The sequence below is a fragment of the Dryobates pubescens genome, chromosome 3, assembly GCF_014839835.1.
Source record: "Dryobates pubescens isolate bDryPub1 chromosome 3, bDryPub1.pri, whole genome shotgun sequence".
Lineage (NCBI taxonomy): Eukaryota > Metazoa > Chordata > Aves > Piciformes > Picidae > Dryobates > Dryobates pubescens.
In genome coordinates, this window is record NC_071614.1 from 12,721,572 (window position 1) to 12,741,303 (window position 19,732).

At 52.8% G+C, this 19,732-nt stretch overlaps 1 protein-coding gene across 1 annotated transcript in view; it reads left to right on the forward strand.

Annotated features, from left to right (window-relative positions):
- Window positions 1-4,258: 4,258 nt before the first annotated feature.
- TMEM241 (transmembrane protein 241) overlaps window positions 4,259-19,732 on the forward strand; it is a 72,676-nt gene continuing 57,202 nt past the window's right edge. Inside the window, exons 1-4 of the mRNA XM_054180206.1 lie at window positions 4,259-4,440; window positions 7,383-7,429; window positions 11,293-11,370; window positions 18,229-18,310. Coding sequence (XP_054036181.1) covers window positions 4,369-4,440; window positions 7,383-7,429; window positions 11,293-11,370; window positions 18,229-18,310 — 279 coding nt within the window. The 5' untranslated portion in view covers window positions 4,259-4,368. The remainder of the gene's footprint in view (window positions 4,441-7,382; window positions 7,430-11,292; window positions 11,371-18,228; window positions 18,311-19,732) is intronic.

The following is a 19,732-nucleotide window of genomic DNA, read 5'->3' on the forward strand; positions in this document are numbered from 1 at the left end:
AGAGACCAACCCCCACCTGGCTACAACCTCCCTTCAGGGAGCTGGAGAGAGCAATGAGGTCTCCCCTGAGCCTCCTCTTCTCCAGGCTAAGCAACCCCAGCTCCCACAGCCTCTCCTCACAGGGCTGTGCTCCAGACCCCTCCCCAGCTTTCTTGCCCTTCTCTGGACACCTTCAAGTCTCTCAATGTCCTTCTTAAACTGAGGAGCCCAGAACTGGACACAGGACTCAAGGTGTGGCCTCAGCAGTGCTGAGCACAGGGCACAATGACTTCCCTGCTCCTGCTGGCCACACTCTTCCTGATGCAGGCCAGGATGCCCTTGGCCTTCTTGGCCCCCTGGGCACACTGCTGGCTCATGTTTAGGCAGCTGTCAATCAGTACCCCCAGGTCCCTTTCTGTTTGGCAGCTCTCAGCCACTCCAACCCCACTTCTATAGGTCTGAGGAAGTAAACAAGGAGGGGAGGAAAGGAATCCCCCATGAATGAACACAATGATTTGATTCTGATCCCATAACTCACTGTCAATACAAGTTTAAATACTTTGTGTGGGATCTGACACCTGCTGCACCTCAATGTTATACCTAATTGTAGAATCATAGAATGGTTTGGGCTGGAAAAGCCCTTTGAGATCATCCAGTCCAACCATTCTCTCACTCTGCCAAGACTGCTGGCAAACCAGGTCCCTCAGCACCACATCTCTGCCCACATCTCTGCCTCTTTGAAACACCTCCAGGGATGGGGATTCAACCACCTCCCTGGACAGCCTGTGCCAGGCTTTGAGAACCCTTCCAGTGAAAAGTTTCCTTCTAATATCCAACCTAAACCTTCCCTGGTGCAACTTGAGGCTGTTTCCTCTCATCCTGTCCCTTGTCAATAGAGAAAAGAGACCACCTAGCTTCAACCTCCTCTCAGGGAGTTGTAGAGCACAGAGGACTCCTCTCAGCCTCCTCTTCTCCAGACTAAACAACCCCAGGTCCCTCATTTAATCCTGACAAGACCCATTCTCCAGGCTCCTCACCAGCTGCTGCTGTTAACCAGAAAACTACCACAGCAAAGCTGGCTGGCTCCAGAGGAGGAGTAAGGGGTCCCACAGCCCCTGTGCCAGTTCAGGGCAAGTTCCCTGGCACACACCCAGCAAACGATGCTGCCAGGGCAGGCCCAGCAAAAGTCACCCTCGTCAACTGCTAGGCAGGCAAGAATCAGCTTTGTCAGCCAAAGTTCATCTAACTAGTCCTTAATGAGTGATGCAAGACCTTACAATCTGCCAAGGCAATCTGTTCCAGTGTTTATTGCTGCAGACAGTCCCCAAGTAAAGGGCAGAGTGTTTGGAAGAGGTGAGTGACCCAGGTCACACCATGCAGCCTGCAGGGACAACACCAGGACAGCTTAGTCTGCTGATGTGGTGCCAGTTCTTATCCCCTCTGCCCTTAGGCCTGGAAGGGAGAGATTATTTCTTTCCCTTTGCAGCTGCCTTTTGGGCTGTGAAGATGGCTGCCCTGACCCCTTCAGTCTTCTGTGGCTGAGTTTATCAGTTTTATACACGTGGAGAAAGTCAAAGCAGTGTTCTCCTGCCCCAGGAGAATCATTACTGGAGCCCAGCTGTACAAGCACTGATTAAGAAAGCCAGTTTGGGTAGGTTTTGATTCAAGAAGATATTACACATTACTTAACATTCCTCTGCTTTTTTATTCAGTTTGTCATTTTCAGAGACAAATCTTTTATATTAGTCTCCTAAATATTACATTATTAGGCCTTGATCCCACGAGGATCCCTTTGGGAAGGTAGAGGGGTTCATGGAGAGCCTCTGTCACTTGTTTAGTGGCCAGCTCAGCCCTTACCCTTGACACACATTGACATCTCCTAACAAAAATTAGGGCAGAAACCTCCCTTTTGCATTGCTCAGAATAATCCCAAAGCAATGCCTTACTATGTAATTCAAGTTAGTCCTGATAAACAACTTGGGCAGAAATGTCTGGGTTTGTACTTAATCCTTCACTGTGAGTGGCTTAACAGGAATTCAAACCTGTCTCTGCGTTTGGCTGGAGGAAGATATAAAGCCAGAGAATTGCTACTTTGGAAAACCCCTCTAAGATCAAATCCAGCCAGCAACCCAACACCACCATGGCCACTGAACCATGGCCCCAAGTGCCATGGCCACAGGTTTCTTGAACACCTCCAGGGATGGAGACTCCACCACCTCCCTGGGCAGCCTATTCCAATCCCCGACCACTTTCAGGAAAGAAGCTTTTCCTGATCTCCAGCCTAAGCCTCCCCTGGCACAAATCCAGTCCATTTCCTCTCCTTCTAGCACCTGAGCCTAGGGAGCAGAGCCCAAGCCCCACCTGGCTGCAGCCTCCCAGCCCCCTCAGCTGCTCCTCCCCAGCCCTCTTCTCCAGACCCTTCCCCAGCTTGGTTGCCCTTCTCTGGACCTGCTCCAGCCTCTCAATGTCCTTCTTGGAGTGAGGGACCCAAACCTGAACCCAGGACTCAAGCTGTGGCCTCCCCAGTGCTGAGTCCAGGAGGACAATCCCTGCCCTGCTCCTGCTGCCCACACCATTGCTGCTCCAGGCCAGGACACTGTTGGCCTTCTTGGCCACCTCTATCACCTTTGCTTGATTTTTCCACTTTTAATAAGAAATACTGCAAGAAGCACAAAGAGACTGATCACTGTGATGTTCTGCATTAAAGTGAATCTCCACTCAAATGAGAACTCCAAAGTATTCTTGTTAGACGCTGACATTTGTCTTTGTGGACACCTGCAAAGTGGAATTGCTGTAGCAACCAACCCTGCTGTGCCATTACAGTGCCACATCAGTGATCTCTGAAGGCCTGGATGAACACAACCTTACTCTGTGGGAATGGATGGATCAAACTTTTCAGCACTGGAAATGTGACATCAATTCTGGACCACCTCCTTACAAACTAGGTAGGATGGTATTTGATGGACCAACATGTCAGCTATTCAGCTGTTGTGCTCAGGTTTGTCTTTTGAGGCTATATGTAGTAGGTTAGAGAGGCTCATTTCAGAGGCAGGATTTAGCCTGTGGCTTACTAGTTAGTGCCTCCCACACTCCCCACATTAGGCCACGCTCAGCTCCCTTATTTTATCCTGCTTTGCTCTGTCCTCTGCAAACCAGGGTGTGTGTGCACAGAGAGAGCCAGGACCTGAGCAAAGTCCAGCTGAGAACTGCAGAGATAAGAGACCTGCTAATATCACGTCTGGGAAGAATGAGGCCAGGACAGAAGCACACCCAGTGCCCATGACTAGGCAGAGCAGGTCTCTGCCTGCTTCCCTGCCTCCTGGGATATTTGTGGGTTACACGTCATTGATGAATCACAGACTGGTTTGGGTTGGGACCTTCAAAGTCACCTAGGCCAGCCTTCTGCAACTAGAGCAGGTTGCTCAGAGCCCCAACCAACCTGACCTGGCATAGTTCTAGAGATGAGGCATCTACCACTTCTCTGAGCAACTTTGACCAGACCCTCACCACCTTCAGCATCAAAAATGTCTTCCTTCTATCTTGTTTAGTTCTCTTTTAGTTTAAACCATCACCCCTTGTCCTGTCACTACAGGTCCTGCTAACAGGTCTATCCCCAGCTTTCTTATCAGCCTCCTCAAGTACCGAAAGGCCACAAGGTCCCCCTGCAGCCTTCTCTTCTCCAGGCTGAACAACCCCAGCTCTCTCAGCCTGCCTTCACAGCAGAAGTGCTGCAGCCCTTACATCATCTTTGTGGCCTCCTCTGGAGCTGCTCTAACAGTTCCATGCCCTTGTGCTGGGGGATCCAGAGCTGCCCCAGCACTGCAGGTGTGGCCTCAGCAGGGTGGAGCTGACCCTGCTGCCCACGCTGCTGGGGATCAGCCCAGGGCACGGCTGGCTCAGGGCTGCCGTCGCATATTATTCAGCTTCGCCTTGGGCTTCGGCTTCGGCGCTTCGGCTCTTCGGCTTCGGCGCTTCGGCTCTTCGGCTTCGGCGCTTCGGCTCTTCGGCTTCGGCGCTTCGGCTCTTCGGCTTCGGCTCTTCGGGACTTCGTCTCTTCGGCTCTTCGGCTCTTCGGCTCTTCGGCTCTTCGTCTCTTCGGCGCTTCGGCTCTTCGGCGCTTCGGCTCTTCGGGGCTTCGGCTCTTCGGCTCTTCGGCGCTTCGGCTCTTCGGCGCTTCGGCTCTTCGGCTCTTCGGGGCTTCGGCTCTTCGTCTCTTCGGCTCTTCGGGGCTTCGGCGCTTCGGCTTCGGCGCCGTGCTGCAGCGAGGCCCTTTAAGGAGGCGTTGCCCGGGGCGGGTCCCGGAGCCCATTGGCGCCACGTGTCGCTGCAATGGCGGCGTCCGGCCGGGCTGGCTCGCCGGGGCAGTGGCGGCAGGACTCGCGGTGACAGATGTATTTGAAGAGGCCGGCGGCCGGCCTGGCCTTCTGCCTCTTCTACCTGGCCTCTTGCTTCACCAACAAGGTGAGGGCGGGCGCGGAGCCGCCCCGGTCTCGACGGAGGGCGCTGGGCAGGGGATCCGCTACAGCCGGAGCTGCGTCCGGGAGGGCGGGAGAAGCGCAGGGACCCCGGAGGAGGAAGAGGAGGAGGGACGGTGTCATCTCCTTGCCCTGCCGGAGGAGATAAAGGGGAGGCTATCGTGTGAAGTGCATGCAGTGTGGGTTACGGAGCCGGCGGTCAGGCTGCCGCGGCAGCATCAGGGATGCTGAGCTCCTGTCGGTGCTGTGCTCTCGCCCCGAGCGCCTGGGCATTCCCCGAAGGAGATCTCTGTTAGCTGGAACAACTATCCCCAGGTATCCAAAGGAAAAATGGGGAGTATTGGAAGTGTTACAGCATCAGTGCAACAAATGTTAGCTTCCGCAGACCCCTTGACAGTTTAATTAACGCGCAAATCAAGGACAAGGAATTGGTTTTCCCCTTGATCGCCTGCTGGTGTTGCTGGAATGTCCCTGCAGGAGGAGAGGCAGGCTGGAGATAGTGACATGGGGTAGTTTAAGCACTGTTTGAAGCAGGTTTTTTCACTCTGGGGGGGAGGAGATGGAGCAGGCACTCCTTGCTGTCCTGCTTATCAGAGACGGTGTCGGTGTGGCTGGTGCCGATTCCTGAAAGCAAAGCTGGGTTTGGAGGCAACCAGGGTGGGGATTTCTGCGGGGAGAGTTAGAGAAAAGCAGCGTTTCAGAGGTGGAAGTGAAATGGCTTCTCAGCACTGGCCTCTGGTTTCTGTTCCGAGGTGCTTTTGCCATTAAGGATGCCCAGAAGTAGGCTGAAGTCCAGATGTGAAGCAGAGAGATCATACCCGGGGTGTGACAGCCAGCTGGGAGCTGTGGGTGATTAAACAGGGGCTGGAAGGTAGTTGAAGGTGGAAGGACTTTGACCTGGAGCCTCCCTTTTCAAACCTAAATGTAGGTTTTAGTGCAAGAAAGTGAAAGATCACCAGGTTGTAAACCTTTCCTGGGGGATCCAAATGGAAGTGGAGGGATGGAAAGTGCATTGTCCTGATTTAAAATGCATGTGGCAGTTCAGACAGGTACCACAGCCCCTTTGCCTTGTCTGTACATTGATGCCAGCTTCTTAGTGACACCCCCCACCCAAACACTGCACCTTGCACAGTGCTGAGCAGTTTCCTATCTGCTGCAAGCCTCCAGCTCCTCCTTTTGCCATTGACAGCTTCTGCTGGCTCCTAGAAAGAATGGCAGGTACCTTTCCTTCCCTCTGAGGAAGCTTCAGCCATTCTTTGCCTTTACAGAAGTAGTGTTTGCATGCTGCATCACAGGAAGTTGTTAGATGCTGTTATACACATGGAAAAGCAGATTTATTTCTGCCTCATGTTTCCACAGGTTCCTCTGTGGTGGGAAAAGACACTGCTGGCATCCATAGGCACATAGAATCATAAAGGTTGGAAAAGACCTCAAAGATCATCAAGTGCTATAGCAATGACAGAGAGGCTTTCCTTTTCTCCCCCCCATATATTGCCTCTCCAAAAGGCTTTATGGACTGGGTATTATTTTACCCAAACTGGAGAGAGCAGTGCTGAGGAAAAGGGCTTGGGGGGTGCTGGGTGAGGAGAAGCTCAACATGAGCCAGCACTGTGTGCTGGCAGCCCAGACCCAGCCATGTCCTGGGCCAGTCTCCAGCAGTGTGGGCAGCAGGGGGAGAGAGGGGATTCTGCCCCTCTGCTCTGCTGAGATCTCTCCTGCAGTGCTGGGGCAGCTCTGGAGCCCCCAGCACAAGAAGTTCATGGGACTGTTAGAGCAGGTCTAGAGGAGGCCAGGAACATGCTCCAAGTGTGGAGCACCTCTGCTGTGAAAGCAGGCTGAGAGAGCTGGGGGTTGTTCAGCCTGGAGAAGAGAAGGCTGCAGGGGGGCCAGAACCTGAAGGAGGCTACAGGAGAGCTGCAGAAGGACTTGTGACAAAAGCATAGAGTGTCTGGACAAGGGGTGATGGCTTCAAATTGGAGGAAGCTGGATTTAGATGAGTTACTAGGAAGAAATTCTTCCTCAGGAGGGTGGTGAGACACTGGATCAGCTTGCTTTGAGAAGTGGTGGAGGCTCCTAGGCTGCAGGTGTTGAAAGCCAGGTTGGATGAGGCCTTGAGCAACCTGGGATAGTGGAAGGAGACCCTGCCCATGGCAGAGAGTTGGAACTAGATGATCTTTAAGGTCCCTTCCAACCCAAAGCATTCTGTGATTCTATGATAGTTAGGTCTGTAAGATGAATTAATCATCAGGAGACAATTGTGTTAAGGTTATTGGTCTGCCAAGGCTGCCTCTGTAGGGTGTGATTCTCTCTGCCCCTTGCTTGTGTCCTTTTCATAGAATCATAGAATCAACAAGGTTGGAAAAGACCTTTGAGATCATCAAGTCTAATCTGTCACCCAACACCTCATGCCTACTAGACCATGGCACCAAGTGCCACATCCAATCCCCTCTTGAACACCTCCAGGGATGGGGACTCCACCCCTCCCTGGGCAGCACATTCCAGTGGCTAACAACTCTCTCTGGGAAGAACTTTCTCCTCACCTCCAGCCTAAACTTCCCCTGGCACAGCTTGAGGCTGTGTCCCATTCATCCTTTTCCCATCCATTTGCTCCTGTTCATCCTTTTCCCATTCAGTGCTGTGCCCAGGCTGTGTTCAGAGAGGGAAAGAGCAGCTCAGGAGGCAGCCTGCTCTCCATCCTTCTGTGTTCCCTCCTGTACTTCAGTGTCTGCTGCCTTCCAGGGTGGCTGGGGCAGCATCCAGCAGTTCTGGCACGGGAAGAGACCTTCCTGAATAGTTTATTTTGAAGTCTTTCATTTGCATTTATTTTGAGAGAACCTTTCTGTGGTTTGTTGCTCTTGTGATTTGATTGTTTAATGTTATGAGGCTGTAGGTGTTCAATGTCCAGTAATTGGGTGTTTGTCTTTCCAGTATGTCCTGTCTGTCCTGAAATTCACCTACCCTACCCTTTTCCAAGGGTAAGTACCATTTGAAGACCACAGCTGCTTGAGGAATGACTTTGAGTCAGTCAATGTCTTGCTTGCTCCATGCTGCAGCTAACTTCAGTGCCTGCTGTCATTACTGCCTTTGGCTGGCTGGAGAGTGCACTTCATGAAGCCTTGGGGAAGCATTCCTTAATGTGTCTTGATTCATTTTTAATCATGGTGGTGCTGATGTAACTCAGATTTATGGACTCCATTATACCTCATTGTTCTGAAAGTCTTCACTGCCAGCATAGAAAAGTAGTGGTTAGACTAGAGCCTGGCTCTTGTGTTGCCAGCAGATCCAGAGAGGTGATTCTGCCACTGTCCTCGGCTCTGGGGAGACCTCACCTGCAATGCTGGGTGCAGGTCTGGAGCCCTCAATATAGGAAGGACCTGGAGCTGATGGAGCAGGTCCAGAGGAGGCCATGAAAATGCTCAGGGGGTTGGAGCAGCTCTGCTATGAGGCCAGGCTGAGGGAGCTGGGGGTGTTCAGCCTGGAGAGGAGAAGGCTCCAGGGGGACCTAACAGCAGCCTGCCAGGACCTGAAGGCTACAGGAAGGCTGCAGAGAGACTGTTTGCAAAGGCCTGCAGGGACAGGACCAGGGGCAATGGCTTCAAAGTAGAGCAGAGCAGATTGAGATTGGATGTGAGGAACAAGTTCTGCACCAGGAGGCTGCTGGAACACTGCAGCAGGTTGCCCAGGGAGGTGGCTGAGGCTCCATCCCTGGAGATATTCAAGGTGAGGCTGCACAGGGCTCTGGGCAACCTGATCTAGGTGGGGATGTCCCTGCTGACTGTGGGGAGGTCAGACTGACTGAGCTTTGGAGGTCCCTTCCAACCCAGCCCATTCTATGACATGGCACTGATGGACGCTGTGCAGCTGTGCTCTCTTCTTCTTTTTTTCCAGCTATGCTAATGAAAACCAACCTTGAATCCATCTTCAAGCATGTGCAAATGCCATGCTGCTTATTTTTCAGGCTCAGCCTTTCTTGTAGCTCTGCATCTCAAGTGGCTGTCATATCTTAATGATGGAAATGAGACTTTCCTGTTGTGCCAAGTATCTCAACACACCAGCAGTGCTGTTAGTGGAATGAGCCTGGCCTCCAGAGTCAAGGCTTCACTTAGTTGTTCTTTTGAGACAGCAGGAAGCTCTGCAGACACCTCAATATCTTTGGTTCCTTTACTGCTGCTTGGCATGGCTGAGGTTTTTGCCTGGCTTGCAGTCCCTGGGCTGCAATTAACTCCAGGGGTAATTGCCTTGGGAAGCTCTCTTTCATTTCTATTGAGTGTACTCAGCTCCTGTAAATATGCAGCAAAGGCTTTCCTCAGCCCTGGCAGTCACATGCAGGCTGTCTCTTAGACAAGGCTTTTATCACATGGGGAGAGGGGGTTGGATAATGTATGTAAAATGCAGGTGTGGTAAATCAACAGTAGAAAAGCATCTTCCAGTGGCAAGCAGCTGCCTTGTGACAGCTGTGCTACCACAGTTACTTCTTTTTACTACTATTTGGACATGAATCTTCATGTTTTTCCCCAAGTTCTGGCTCTTAAAGCTGACCTTTTCTTGAAAGTTGTGAGAGGCTCTTTCCTTTAGAGCTAAGACATGACCAGAGGAGGAGAGGAGTGGGCTACTGTTCACTGTCATGGCTTGTGTTCCCTACATCAGCAGAGAATCCTGCAGTGGTTTGGCTTGGAAAGGACCTTTGAGATCATCTCGCTCCAGCCCTCTGCCTGGGACACCTCCTACCAGCCCAGGCTGCTCAGGGCCCCAGCCTTCAACATTCCCAGGCTTGGATCTAAGACTCTACTGCATGATGCTGAGCATCTGGAGCTGTTTCTGACTTCAAGAGGGAATTCTTCTGCCCATGGCAGAGGGGTGGGAACTAGATGATCTTTAAGGTCCCTGCCAACCCAACCCATCCTGTGAATTCTTCACAACAGAGTTGATGGAAATTGATCACTGGCTTGGAACAAGACATGGCTGAGCCTGCAGCAAACATCAGGGCTGCATGGCTTTTAAGCTCAAATGTAATCCTCATCTTCAAAAGAGGAAGAGAACTGTGATAGGAGCCCTGAATATTCAGCAGACCATGGGGACAGCGAGCTTGCTCTGGCACTGTCCAGCTGTGTGCAGCTCTGCACAGAGGGAATGTCTGTTTGTTTGCCTATATGTGGGAGAGAGATGGAATAAATGGGAATGGGGAATAAAGCCTCTGCTGTGTGTTACAGATGTGAGTATGGCTTAGCACTGAGCATCTGGCTGAACTGTGCTGGGTGTTCAAGGACTGGCACCCAGCAGCACCAAACACCTCTCTGCAAACCACTGCCTTAAGGAAGAATCATAGGATCACAGAATCAATAAGGTTGGAAAAGACCTCAAAGATCATCAAGTCCAACCTGTCCCCCAACACCTCATGGCTACTAAACCATGGCTCCAAGTGCCACATCCAATCCCCTCTTGAACACCTCTAGGGATGGGGACTCCACCACCTCCCTGGGCAGCACATCCCAATACCCAATTTCTCTGTCTGGGAAGAATTTCTTCCTCACCTCCAGCCTAAACCTCCCCTGGCACAGCTTGAGACTGTGTCCTCTTGTTCTGGTGCTGGTTGCCTGGCAGAAGAGACCAACCCCCACCTGGCTACAACCTCCCTTCAGGGAGCTGGAGAGAGCAAGAAGGTCTCTCCTGAGCCTCCTCTTCTGCAGGCTAAGCAACCCCAGCTCCCTCAGCCTCTCCTCACAGGGCTGTGCTCCAGACCCCTCCCCAGCTTTGTTGCCCTTCTCTGGACACCTTCAAGTCTCTCAATGTCCTTCTTAGACTGAGGGGCCCAGAACTGCACACAGAAGGAAACAAGTAGCTTACTTTAAAGCTTAAAAGAGCCCCACAGGCTGCAGCACTACTCATTTTGAGTTACCCGCAAGCATTTCTAAGGCCTCACAGTTGTTTAATAGACCAAGGAACACCTTTATGGCAGGATGAGCCATAGAATCCTACAATGGGTTGGGTTGGAAGGGACCTCAAAGCTCATCCAGTTCCAACCCCCTGCCAGGCAGTGGGAGCTATGTCACAGAGAAAGAGCAGACAGCTACAGAAGACTGCAAGGACTAAAGCTTTTCCTGTCCTGTTTAGAGACATGGCCTGTGCCAGGCACCCAGGCTTTCAGCTAGTTTGGGTGAGAAGCTCTAGTTCATAGCTTCAAAGAAAGGTTTGAGTTAGAAGAGACCTCAAAGCTCATCCAGCTCCAACCCCCTGCCATGGGCAGGGACACCTCCCACCAGCCCAGCTTGCTCAAGGTCTCATCCAGCCTGGCCTGGAACACCTCCAGGGAGGAGGCAGCCACAGCCTCCCTGTGCCAGAGTCTCATCACCCTCACTGTGAAGAATTTCTTCCTCATCTCCAGTCTCAGTCTCTCCTCTCCCAGCTCAAAGCCATTGTCCCTCATCCTGTCACTCCCAGCCCTTGTCACAAGTCCCTCCCCACCTCTCCTGGAGCCCTTCAGGCACTGTGAGGCTGCTCTAAGGTCTCCCTGGAGCTTTCTCTTCTGCAGGCTTCCCCAGGAGTGAATACCCTGCGGGACTTCATCTCCTGGAGGGAGGAAGAGGCCTTTTTGCCCTTCCCTGCTCAAGCCTGCAGGGGGAGGGGAAAGGAATTTCTCCCCTTTGTCTTCCCCCATTCCAACCTCGGCAGCCAGAGGGGTGGGAAGGGGCTTTTGGAGCACCCTGGGAGCCCAGAGAGAGGGCAGGCACCTGGGGTCATGGATGTGCTTGTGGGGAGAGTGTGTGTGCCTTCTGAGGTGGTGCTTGAGAGGCTTGAAAAGGACAAACCATTCAGAAGTGCTCTTTTGTCTCTGTTTTAGGTGGCAGACATTAGTGGGTGGACTTCTGCTTCACATCTGCTGGAAGCTGGGCTGGGTGGAGATAAACTTGTGTTCAAGGTACTGTGGGCTTCTCAGCCTCTGCTCTGTGCTGGCTTCCTCCAGCTGGGTTGTGACTTAGTGCAGTGGGGTCACAGGATCTCAGCTCACAGGGTGTCAGGGGTTGGAAGGCACCCAAAGAATCATAGAATCAACAAGGTTGGAAAAGGCTTCAAGACATCTTCCAGTCCAACCCCCTGCCAGAGCAGGACCATAGAATCCTCCTCAGGTCTCACAGGAACACATCCAGACAGGGCTGCAAAGGCTCCAGAGAAGGAGACTCCACAACCTCTCTGGGCAGCCTGCTCCAGGGCTCTGGGACCCTCACAGTAAAGAAGTTTCCCGTGGTGTTGAGGTGGAACCTCCTGAACTGCAGCTTACATCCATTGCTCCTTGTCCTATCCCAGGGAGCAACTGAGCAGAGCCTGTCCCTGTCCCCTCCCTCCTGACCCCCAGCCCTCAGCTATTGATAGCCATTGATCAGATCCCTCTCAGTCTTCTATTCTCCAGACTCAACAGCCCCAGGGGCTCTCAGCCTCTCCTCCCCAGGCAGTGCTGCAGTCCCCTCAGCATCCTCATAGCCCTCCACTGTACCCTCTCCAGCAGAGAGAGGGAGTTACTGTGTTGCTCAAATGGTTGTGGGAGTTACTAACTTGCTCAAATGCAAGTGTGTGTGTGCTGGGGTGTGAGTGTGTGCTGGGGTGTGAGTGTGTGCTGGGGGGTGTATGTGCTGGGGTGTGTATGTGCTGGGGGGGTGGGGTGTGTGTTTGTGTGCTGGGGTGTGAGTGTGTGCTGGGGGGTGTATGTGCTGGGGTGTGTATGTGCTGGGGGGTGTATGTGCTGGGGGGGTGGGGTGTGTGTTTGTGTGCTGGGGTGTGATGTGCTGCACAGGAGCAGGGGAGATCTTGTGTTTGAGGCTAATGAATGTGCAGTGTCACACTTCAGCTGATCACAGAATCACAGAATGGGTTGGGTTGGAAGGGAACTTTGAGATCATCCAAGTCCCTGCCAGGGTGGGGTTGCCCTCATCACACAGCTGTTCCTGTCCCCTCGTCATCCTCATGGACTCCCATGGACTCCCTCCAGTACATCCCTGAACTGGGGAGCCCACAACTGGATGCAACACTTCAGATGTGGTCTCACCAGGGCAGAGTAGAGGGAGGAGAACCTCCCTTGAGCTCCTGGCTACACTCTTCTGAATGCACCCCAGGATCCCCTTGGCCATCTTGGCCACACGGGCACATTGCTGTCCCATGCAGAACTTGCTGTCCAACAGGACTCCATGGAGCTGCTTTCCAGCAGGTCAGCCCCTAGCCTGTACTGGTGCATGGTGTTGTTCCTCCCCAGGTGCAGGACTCTACACTTACTCCTCTTGACCCCCATCAGGTTCCCCTTTGCCCAGCTCTCCAGCCTGAGCAGGTCTTGCTGGATGGTAGCAGAGCCTTCAGGAGTGGTTTGTCAGCCACTCCTCCTGGTTTGCTACCACCAGCAGGCTTGCTGAGGCTCCACTCCTCCAGGTCACTGAGGAAGATGTTGAACAGTACTGCACCCAGTACAGACCCCTGAGGAAAACAGGACTGGTTTTATTTCCCAAAATACTATAATTTAGAGTAGAATAGAATTAACCAGGTTGGAAAAGACCTCAGAGATCATCAAGTCCAACCTATCACCCAGCACCATCTGATCATCTAAACCATGGCACCAAGTGCCTCAGCCAGGCTCTTCCTAAACACCTCCAGGGATGGTGACTCCACCACCTCCCTGGGCAGCACATCCCAGTGGCCAATCTCTCTTGCTGGGAAGAACTTCTTCCTAATATCCAGCCTAAACCTCCCCTGGCACAGCTTGAGACTGTGTCCTCTTGTTCTGGTGCTGCTTGCCTGGGAGAAGAGACCAACCCCCACCTGGCTACAACCTCCCTTCAGGGAGTTGGAGAGAGCAATGAGGTCTCCCCTGAGCCTCCTCTTCTCCAGGCTAAGCAACCCCAGCTCCCTCAGCCTCTCCTCCCAGGGCTGTGCTCCAGACCCCTCCCCTGCTTTATTGCCCACAGCAATTGTCCCATCTCCATCTCTGGATAGTATTCAAAGCTTTACATTTCTTCGAAGCTTGGAAGACATTGAAGCAAGCACTGAACAAGGACCTTTCCTGCTGCTGAAGAGGGACTGTCTTGATGCAAGGAAAGCTTCGGTGAGGAATGAGTTCTGTGGACTGGAGGCCGCTAGATGTCAGCATGCCACAGGCAAAGGCTTTGAAATGCCCCTGGAGAGCCCTCCCCGGTTCCAGCGCTGAATCACAGCAAGGGAGGGGTTGGAAGGGACCTCTGGACATCATCGAGGCCAACCCCCCTGCCACAGCAGCATCACCCAGGGCAGGGCACACAGGAACACATCCAGGTGAGGTTTGAAAGGCTCCAGAGAAGGATACACCACAACCTCTCTGGGCAGCCTGCTCCAGGGCTCCAGCAGCCTCACAGCAAAGAAGTTTCTCCTCAAGTTGAGGTGGAACCTGCTGGGTTCCAGTTTGTGTCCATTGCTCCTTGTCCTATCACAGGACACCACTGAGAAGAGCCTGGAGCCTTCATCCTGACACCCAGCCCTCAGCTATTGATAGGCATTGATCAGACCCCTCTCAGCCTTCTCCTCTCCAGGCTAAACAGCCCCAGGGCTCTCAGCCTTTCTTCACAGCAGAGATGTTCAAGTCCCTTCAGCATCCTCATAGCTGTTCTGGAGCAGACTGAATGGAAGGGCCCAAGTGGATTGCTATATTTTGGCTGTCATTCAGCCAACTGCTGAAGCCTGGGTTTAAATCTGCCTGTCTTCAAGAGGCTCCAATGCTTGCAGCATATTATCTCCTGTATTAAAACAAACCACAAACAACTAAACAAGGAAACCTCCCCAGCAAACCAACCAACCTAATGTCTCAAAGCTTCTTTTGTCTGCCACTTACTCTCAAGCTCCTTCTGCCTCCACAGGTGAGGACATTTCCTCTCCCATGCACCTTACAGAACCCTGGGCTCTGAATCTGCCTGGGGGTTATGTAGGATGTGTAAGAATCCCATAGCCAGCACCTACTCTTGTCCTGCTTCAAACAACTGCTACCCATTTGTGTGTTTCTTTCCACAAGGACTCAGCATCCTTGTGAGGTGGACTGATCTCAGATGCTTGCTGAGCCAGTTCAGGTCATCCCTCAGGGGCTCAGCAGCATTATTGACTTTACACAGAGTTCATCACACTTTGGCTGAAGTCAGGAGTAGCAGCTTCACAATAAAGATCAAATAAAAGCACATCACTTAGAGCAGTCCAAACATGAGCCAGGGGGTGCCCAGGTGGGCAAGGAGGCCACCAGCAGCCTGGCCTGGAGCAGCAGTGGTGTGGGCAGCAGGAGCAGGGCAGGGATTGTCCTCCTGTGCTGGGCACTGGGGAGGCCACAGCTTGAGTGCTGGGTTCAGTTTTGGGCTCCTCACTCCAAGAAGGACATTGAGAGGCTGGAGCAGGGCCAGAGAAGGGCAACCAAGCTGGGGAAGGGTCTGGAGAAGAGGGCTGGCGAGGAGCAGCTGAGGGAGCTGGGGGTGTTGAGTGTGGAGAAGAGGAGGCTGAGGGAGACCTCCTTGCTCTCTACAGCTCCCTGAGAGGAGGCTGCAGTGAGGTGGGGGTTGGGCTCTGCTCCCTAGGCTCAGGTGCTAGAAGGAGAGGAAATGGCCTGGAATTGTGCCAGGGGAGGCTTAGGTTGGAGAGGAGGAAAAATTTGTTTGCTGCAAGAGTGGTCAGGGCTTGGCAGAGGCTGCCCAGGGAGGTGGTGGAGTCCCCATGCCTGGAGGTGTTCCAGAGAGCTGTGGCCATGGCACTTGAGGCTATGGTTTGGTGGCCATGGTGGGGTTGGGTTGATGGTTGGAGTGGATGATCTCAGAGGGCTTTTCCAACCCAAACAATTCTGTGATGCTGTGATTCTTAGGTTTTGTGGATATCCTACTGCTTCCTCTTGCTCCCCTCCTCGCCTTCACTGCTCCCCCTTGCAAGGGGCTCTGTTGCCATCATGTTGCTTCTAAAGGGTGACTGGTGACTGCAGAACTTGCATCCAGAGCAAGGACTCTCTGGAGCTCAGGAGAATACCTGTGGCATCTGCTTAATGCTTCCAGCACTGTGATCTGCCACACAGCCACCTGAGCCTGGTGTGTTCTGGTTGGCATTTCTCATAGTGCTGAGTTCTCACAGCTGAGCAGCAGCTCAGAGCTTCAGCCACAGCTCCCAAGTCTGGGCTTTGGATCTAACCTCCTCAGCTCTGCTGTATCTCTGAGCCTTCCTCTTCAGCCTGTGCAGCTCTGCATTGCCAACAGAAAGAGCTCCTGGTTGCTTTCCATGCTGACACGTTGCAGCAAACATCCCTGCATTCCTTCTCAGCCCTGAAACTCCCTCTTGGCAGCATGCAGCCCTGCCCTTGCACCATGGAGACAGCAGCTGAAGCCCCTTGCCACTGCACTTTGCACTGCTGCATGAGAGGTGAAGACACATTTGGCATTCCTAGAATTTAGTGGTGGAGAAGGTGGAGGAGTGCTGTGTTCTGAAGGAAATCCCAGCATTCATCCTCTCGATGTTTCACCCTCTTGCTTTTTTACTCTCTTTTCCCCCTTTCCTTTCCCCTTTCCTTTCCCCTTTCCCCTTTCCCCTTTCCCCTTTCCCCTTTCCCCTTTCCCCTTTCCCCTTTCCCCTTTCCCCTTTCCCCTTTCCCCTTTCCCCTTTCCCCTTTCCCCTTTCCCCTTCCCCTTCCCCTTCCCCTTCCCCTTCCCCTTCCCCTTCCCCTTCCCCTTCCCCTTCCCCTCCCCCTCCCCTTCCCCCTTCCCCTTCCCCTTCCCCTTCCCCTTCCCCTTCCCCTTCCCCTTTCCCTTTCCCCTTTCCCCTTTCCCCTTTCCCCTTCCCCTTTTCCCTTTTCCCTTTTCCCTTTTCCCTTTTCCCTTTTCCCTTTCCCTTTCCCTTTCCCTTTCCCTTTCCCTTTCCCTTTCCCTTTCCCTTTCCCTTTCCCTTTCCCTTTCCCTTTCCCTTTTCCTTCTCTATTTTTTTCCTCTGCCTTTTTATTTTTTCCTTTTTTTCCCTTTTTTCCCTTGTCCCTTTCCCCTTTTTTTCCCTCTTTTCCTTTTTTCCTTTTTTTTCCCTCCCTCTCTGCTGTGCCCTGGGGAGGCCTCACCTGCAGTACTCTGTCCAGTTCTGGGCTCCTCAGCTCAGGAAGGCCAAAGAGCTGCTGGAGAGAGTCCAGCTCAGTGCCACTGAGATGCTGAGGGCACTGGAACAGCTCTCATGGGAGGAGAGGCTGAGAGCTGGGGGTGGTTAGCCTGGAGAAGAGGAGGCTGAGGGGGATCTGATCAATGCTTACAAATGTCTAAGGGGTGGGGGTCAGGAGGATGAGGCCAGACTCTCAGTGGTGCCCAGTGACAGGACAGGAGGTAATGAGCATAGGCATGACCATGGGAAGTTCCTTCTAAATATGAGGAGGAACTTCTCTGAGGGTGGCAGAACCCTGGAGCAGGCTGCCTAGAGAGACTGAATCTCCTTCTCTGGAGACTTTCAAGCCCCATCTGGCTGTGTTCCTGTGTCCTGCCCTGGGTGATCTTGCTCTGGCAGGTGGGATGGACTTGGTGATGTTCAGAGGTCCCTTCCAAGCCCTACCCTTGTGTGATTCTGTGAATGGGGGCTGCAGTGTCTTCAATGCTGGGAATCCTTTGGATCAGGCCTTTGGAACGCTGCTACTCCTTTCCTTCCTTGCTCAGAGTCCTGTGTTATTCTCTCTGACACTCACCACCCACTTGTTCCCTTTCCCCCTTAAGTGTCAAGCTCCAAAAGAAAAGGAAAAGATGCAAATTGTGAAGCCCCCTCTCAGAACTGGAAGCTGAGCCTTCTGCACCAGCCATGGCTAAAACCAGACATGAGATCAATCTCTGGTGACTTCATTCCTCCATTAGTTCTCAAACTGCCTCTGGGAGTTTGGCTTAGCCACAGGAATATCATTAGGAAATCTCCAGAGAGAGGCTCCCCCAGGGACAGTCTGATCCTTGGGAAGAGCCTGGTTGTCAGTCTGGCTGGGAAATGACTGTGTGGGTGGGCAAATCTCTTTGTATGGAGTGCAAAGGTGTGCTGTCTGTGCAAGTGCACCACTTCATCTCTTCAGTTGTCAGGGGTTTGGTCTTTTGACAGCAAGGAGACCCAGCTGAAATTTCTCTCCCTTAACACCAAGAGGAGTAGTTGCTGTGAGACAAAATGTTCTGCAGGGAGAGGAGGCAGGCAAAGAGTGGAAGAACAAAAATATATCTGCAGCTAGCTCTGTCTGGGATTAGATGGAGTGGTTAATTCCTCTTTTCTGCACAGGAGGAATATTGAACATTCAGGCAGGCTGGGAGAGTTGGGGCTGTTCAGCCTGGAGAAGAGAAGGCTCTGGGGAGACCTCAGAGCAGCCTTCCAGTACCTGAAGGGGCTCCAGGAGAGCTGGGGAAGGACTTTGGACAAGGGTTGGGAGTGCCAGGATGTAGGGTGATGGATTGAAGCTGGAAGAGGGGAGATTGAGACTGGAGATGAGGAAGAAATTCTTTGGAGTGAGGGTGGTGAGACACTGGCACAGGTTGCCCAGGGAGGCTGTGGATGCTCCCAAGGCCAGGCTGGATGAGGCCTTGAGCAAGTTGGGCTGGTGGGAGGTGTCCCTGCCCATGGCAGGGGGTTGGAACTGGATGGTCTTGAAGATCTCTTCCAACCCAAACCTTTCTATGTTTCTGTGAGTGTGCACACTTCTGGTATCTCTGTACATCTGTCTGTATTGTTATATCCCTTGCCAGCAGCTGCTGCTGCCTGGGTGTGATCAGAATGTGGTGAAGTAATGGGATTTTAATTGTTTTCACAGGTCTGAGATCCTGTCCTGGCTTCCTGCTTCAGTGCTCTTTGTTGGTGTTATCTATGCTGGCTCTAGGGCACTGTCTAGATTGGTAAGAAACACACAAGTACAAGTTAGTTCTCTATTCCTTTTGCTTTAGGGGAGTTAGACCCTGGAGGGGTCTACAGGAGAGCTGGGGAGGGACTTTTAACAGGGACTTATAGTGACAGGATGAGGGGCACTGGCTTTGAGCTGGGAGAGGGGAGATTGAGACTGGAGATGAGGAAGAAATTCTTTCCAGTGAGGGTAGAGTCTTGCACCTGGGAAAGAACAACCCCAGGGAGCAGGATAGGTTGGGGCTGACCTGTGGAGAGCAGTGAAAGGGAAAAGGACCTGGGGATCCTGGTGGATGGGAGGTTGACCATGAGCCAGCAATGTGCCAAGAAGGCCAAGGGCATCCTGGGCTGGATTAGAAGGGCTGTGGGCAGTAGGTCAGAGAGGTTCTCCTGCCCCTCTACCCTGCCCTGCTGAGGCCACATCTGGAATCTTGTGTCCAGTTCTGGGACCCTTGCTCAAGAAGGACCTCAAGGAACTGCTTGAGAGAGTCCAGCACAGAGCCACAAAGATGCTGCAGGCAGTGGAAGATCTTCCTCATGAGGAGAGCCTGAGGGAGCTGAGGGCTCTGTAGCTTGGAGAGGAGGAGCCTGAGGGTGACCTCCTTGCTGTTGCTAAAGCTGTGCAGGGTGATGCCCAGAGGCTGGAGCCAGGCTCTGCTGGGGGATGCCCAATGCCAGCACCAGGGGCAGTGGTGGAAGCTGAGGCAGAGGAAGTGCCATGGGAACAGGAGGAAGGATTTTCCCCCTGTGAGGTGACAGAGCCCTGGAGCAGGCTGCCCAGGGGGTTGTGGACTCTCCTCTCTGGAGATATTCAACCCCCACCTGGATGTGTTCCTGTGTGAGCTGCCCTGGGTGCCCCTGCTCTGGCAGGGGGTTGGACTGGGTGAGCTTTGGAGGTCCCTTCCAGCCCCTCACACTCTGTGACTCTGAGAAGCTGCTTGCTGTAACTTTGCAAAGTAACTTTGCACGAGGCTGTAGGATCTGTGGGAGAGCCTTCCAGGGGAAAAGGTGAAGGCAGTTTCTGGGAGAACCTTTTGGTGCTTTACAGGATTTGAAAAGGTAAATTGGAAGTTGGGGACAAGATGCTGGGCAGGGTTAGACAGCAGTTTCAGGAGCCTTTTGAGGCACGGTGATTACCACATGTTTAGAGGCTTTCAAGCCTGCTTTCATTCAAGCTGAATGCTTTTCACTTAAGTGATGTCATCTTTCCTGACCAGAAAGGCAGTGGCAGGGGTCTCTACAATCCAGCAGTGTTTCACTGCAGGCTGCAGGGCCAGATCCTGCACTGAATAGAATAGAATAAACTAGGGTGGAAGAGACCTTCAAGATCATTGTGTCCAACCTATCATCCAACACCACCTAATCAACTAAACCATGCAACCAAGCACCCTATCAAGTCTTCTGAACACCTCCAGTGA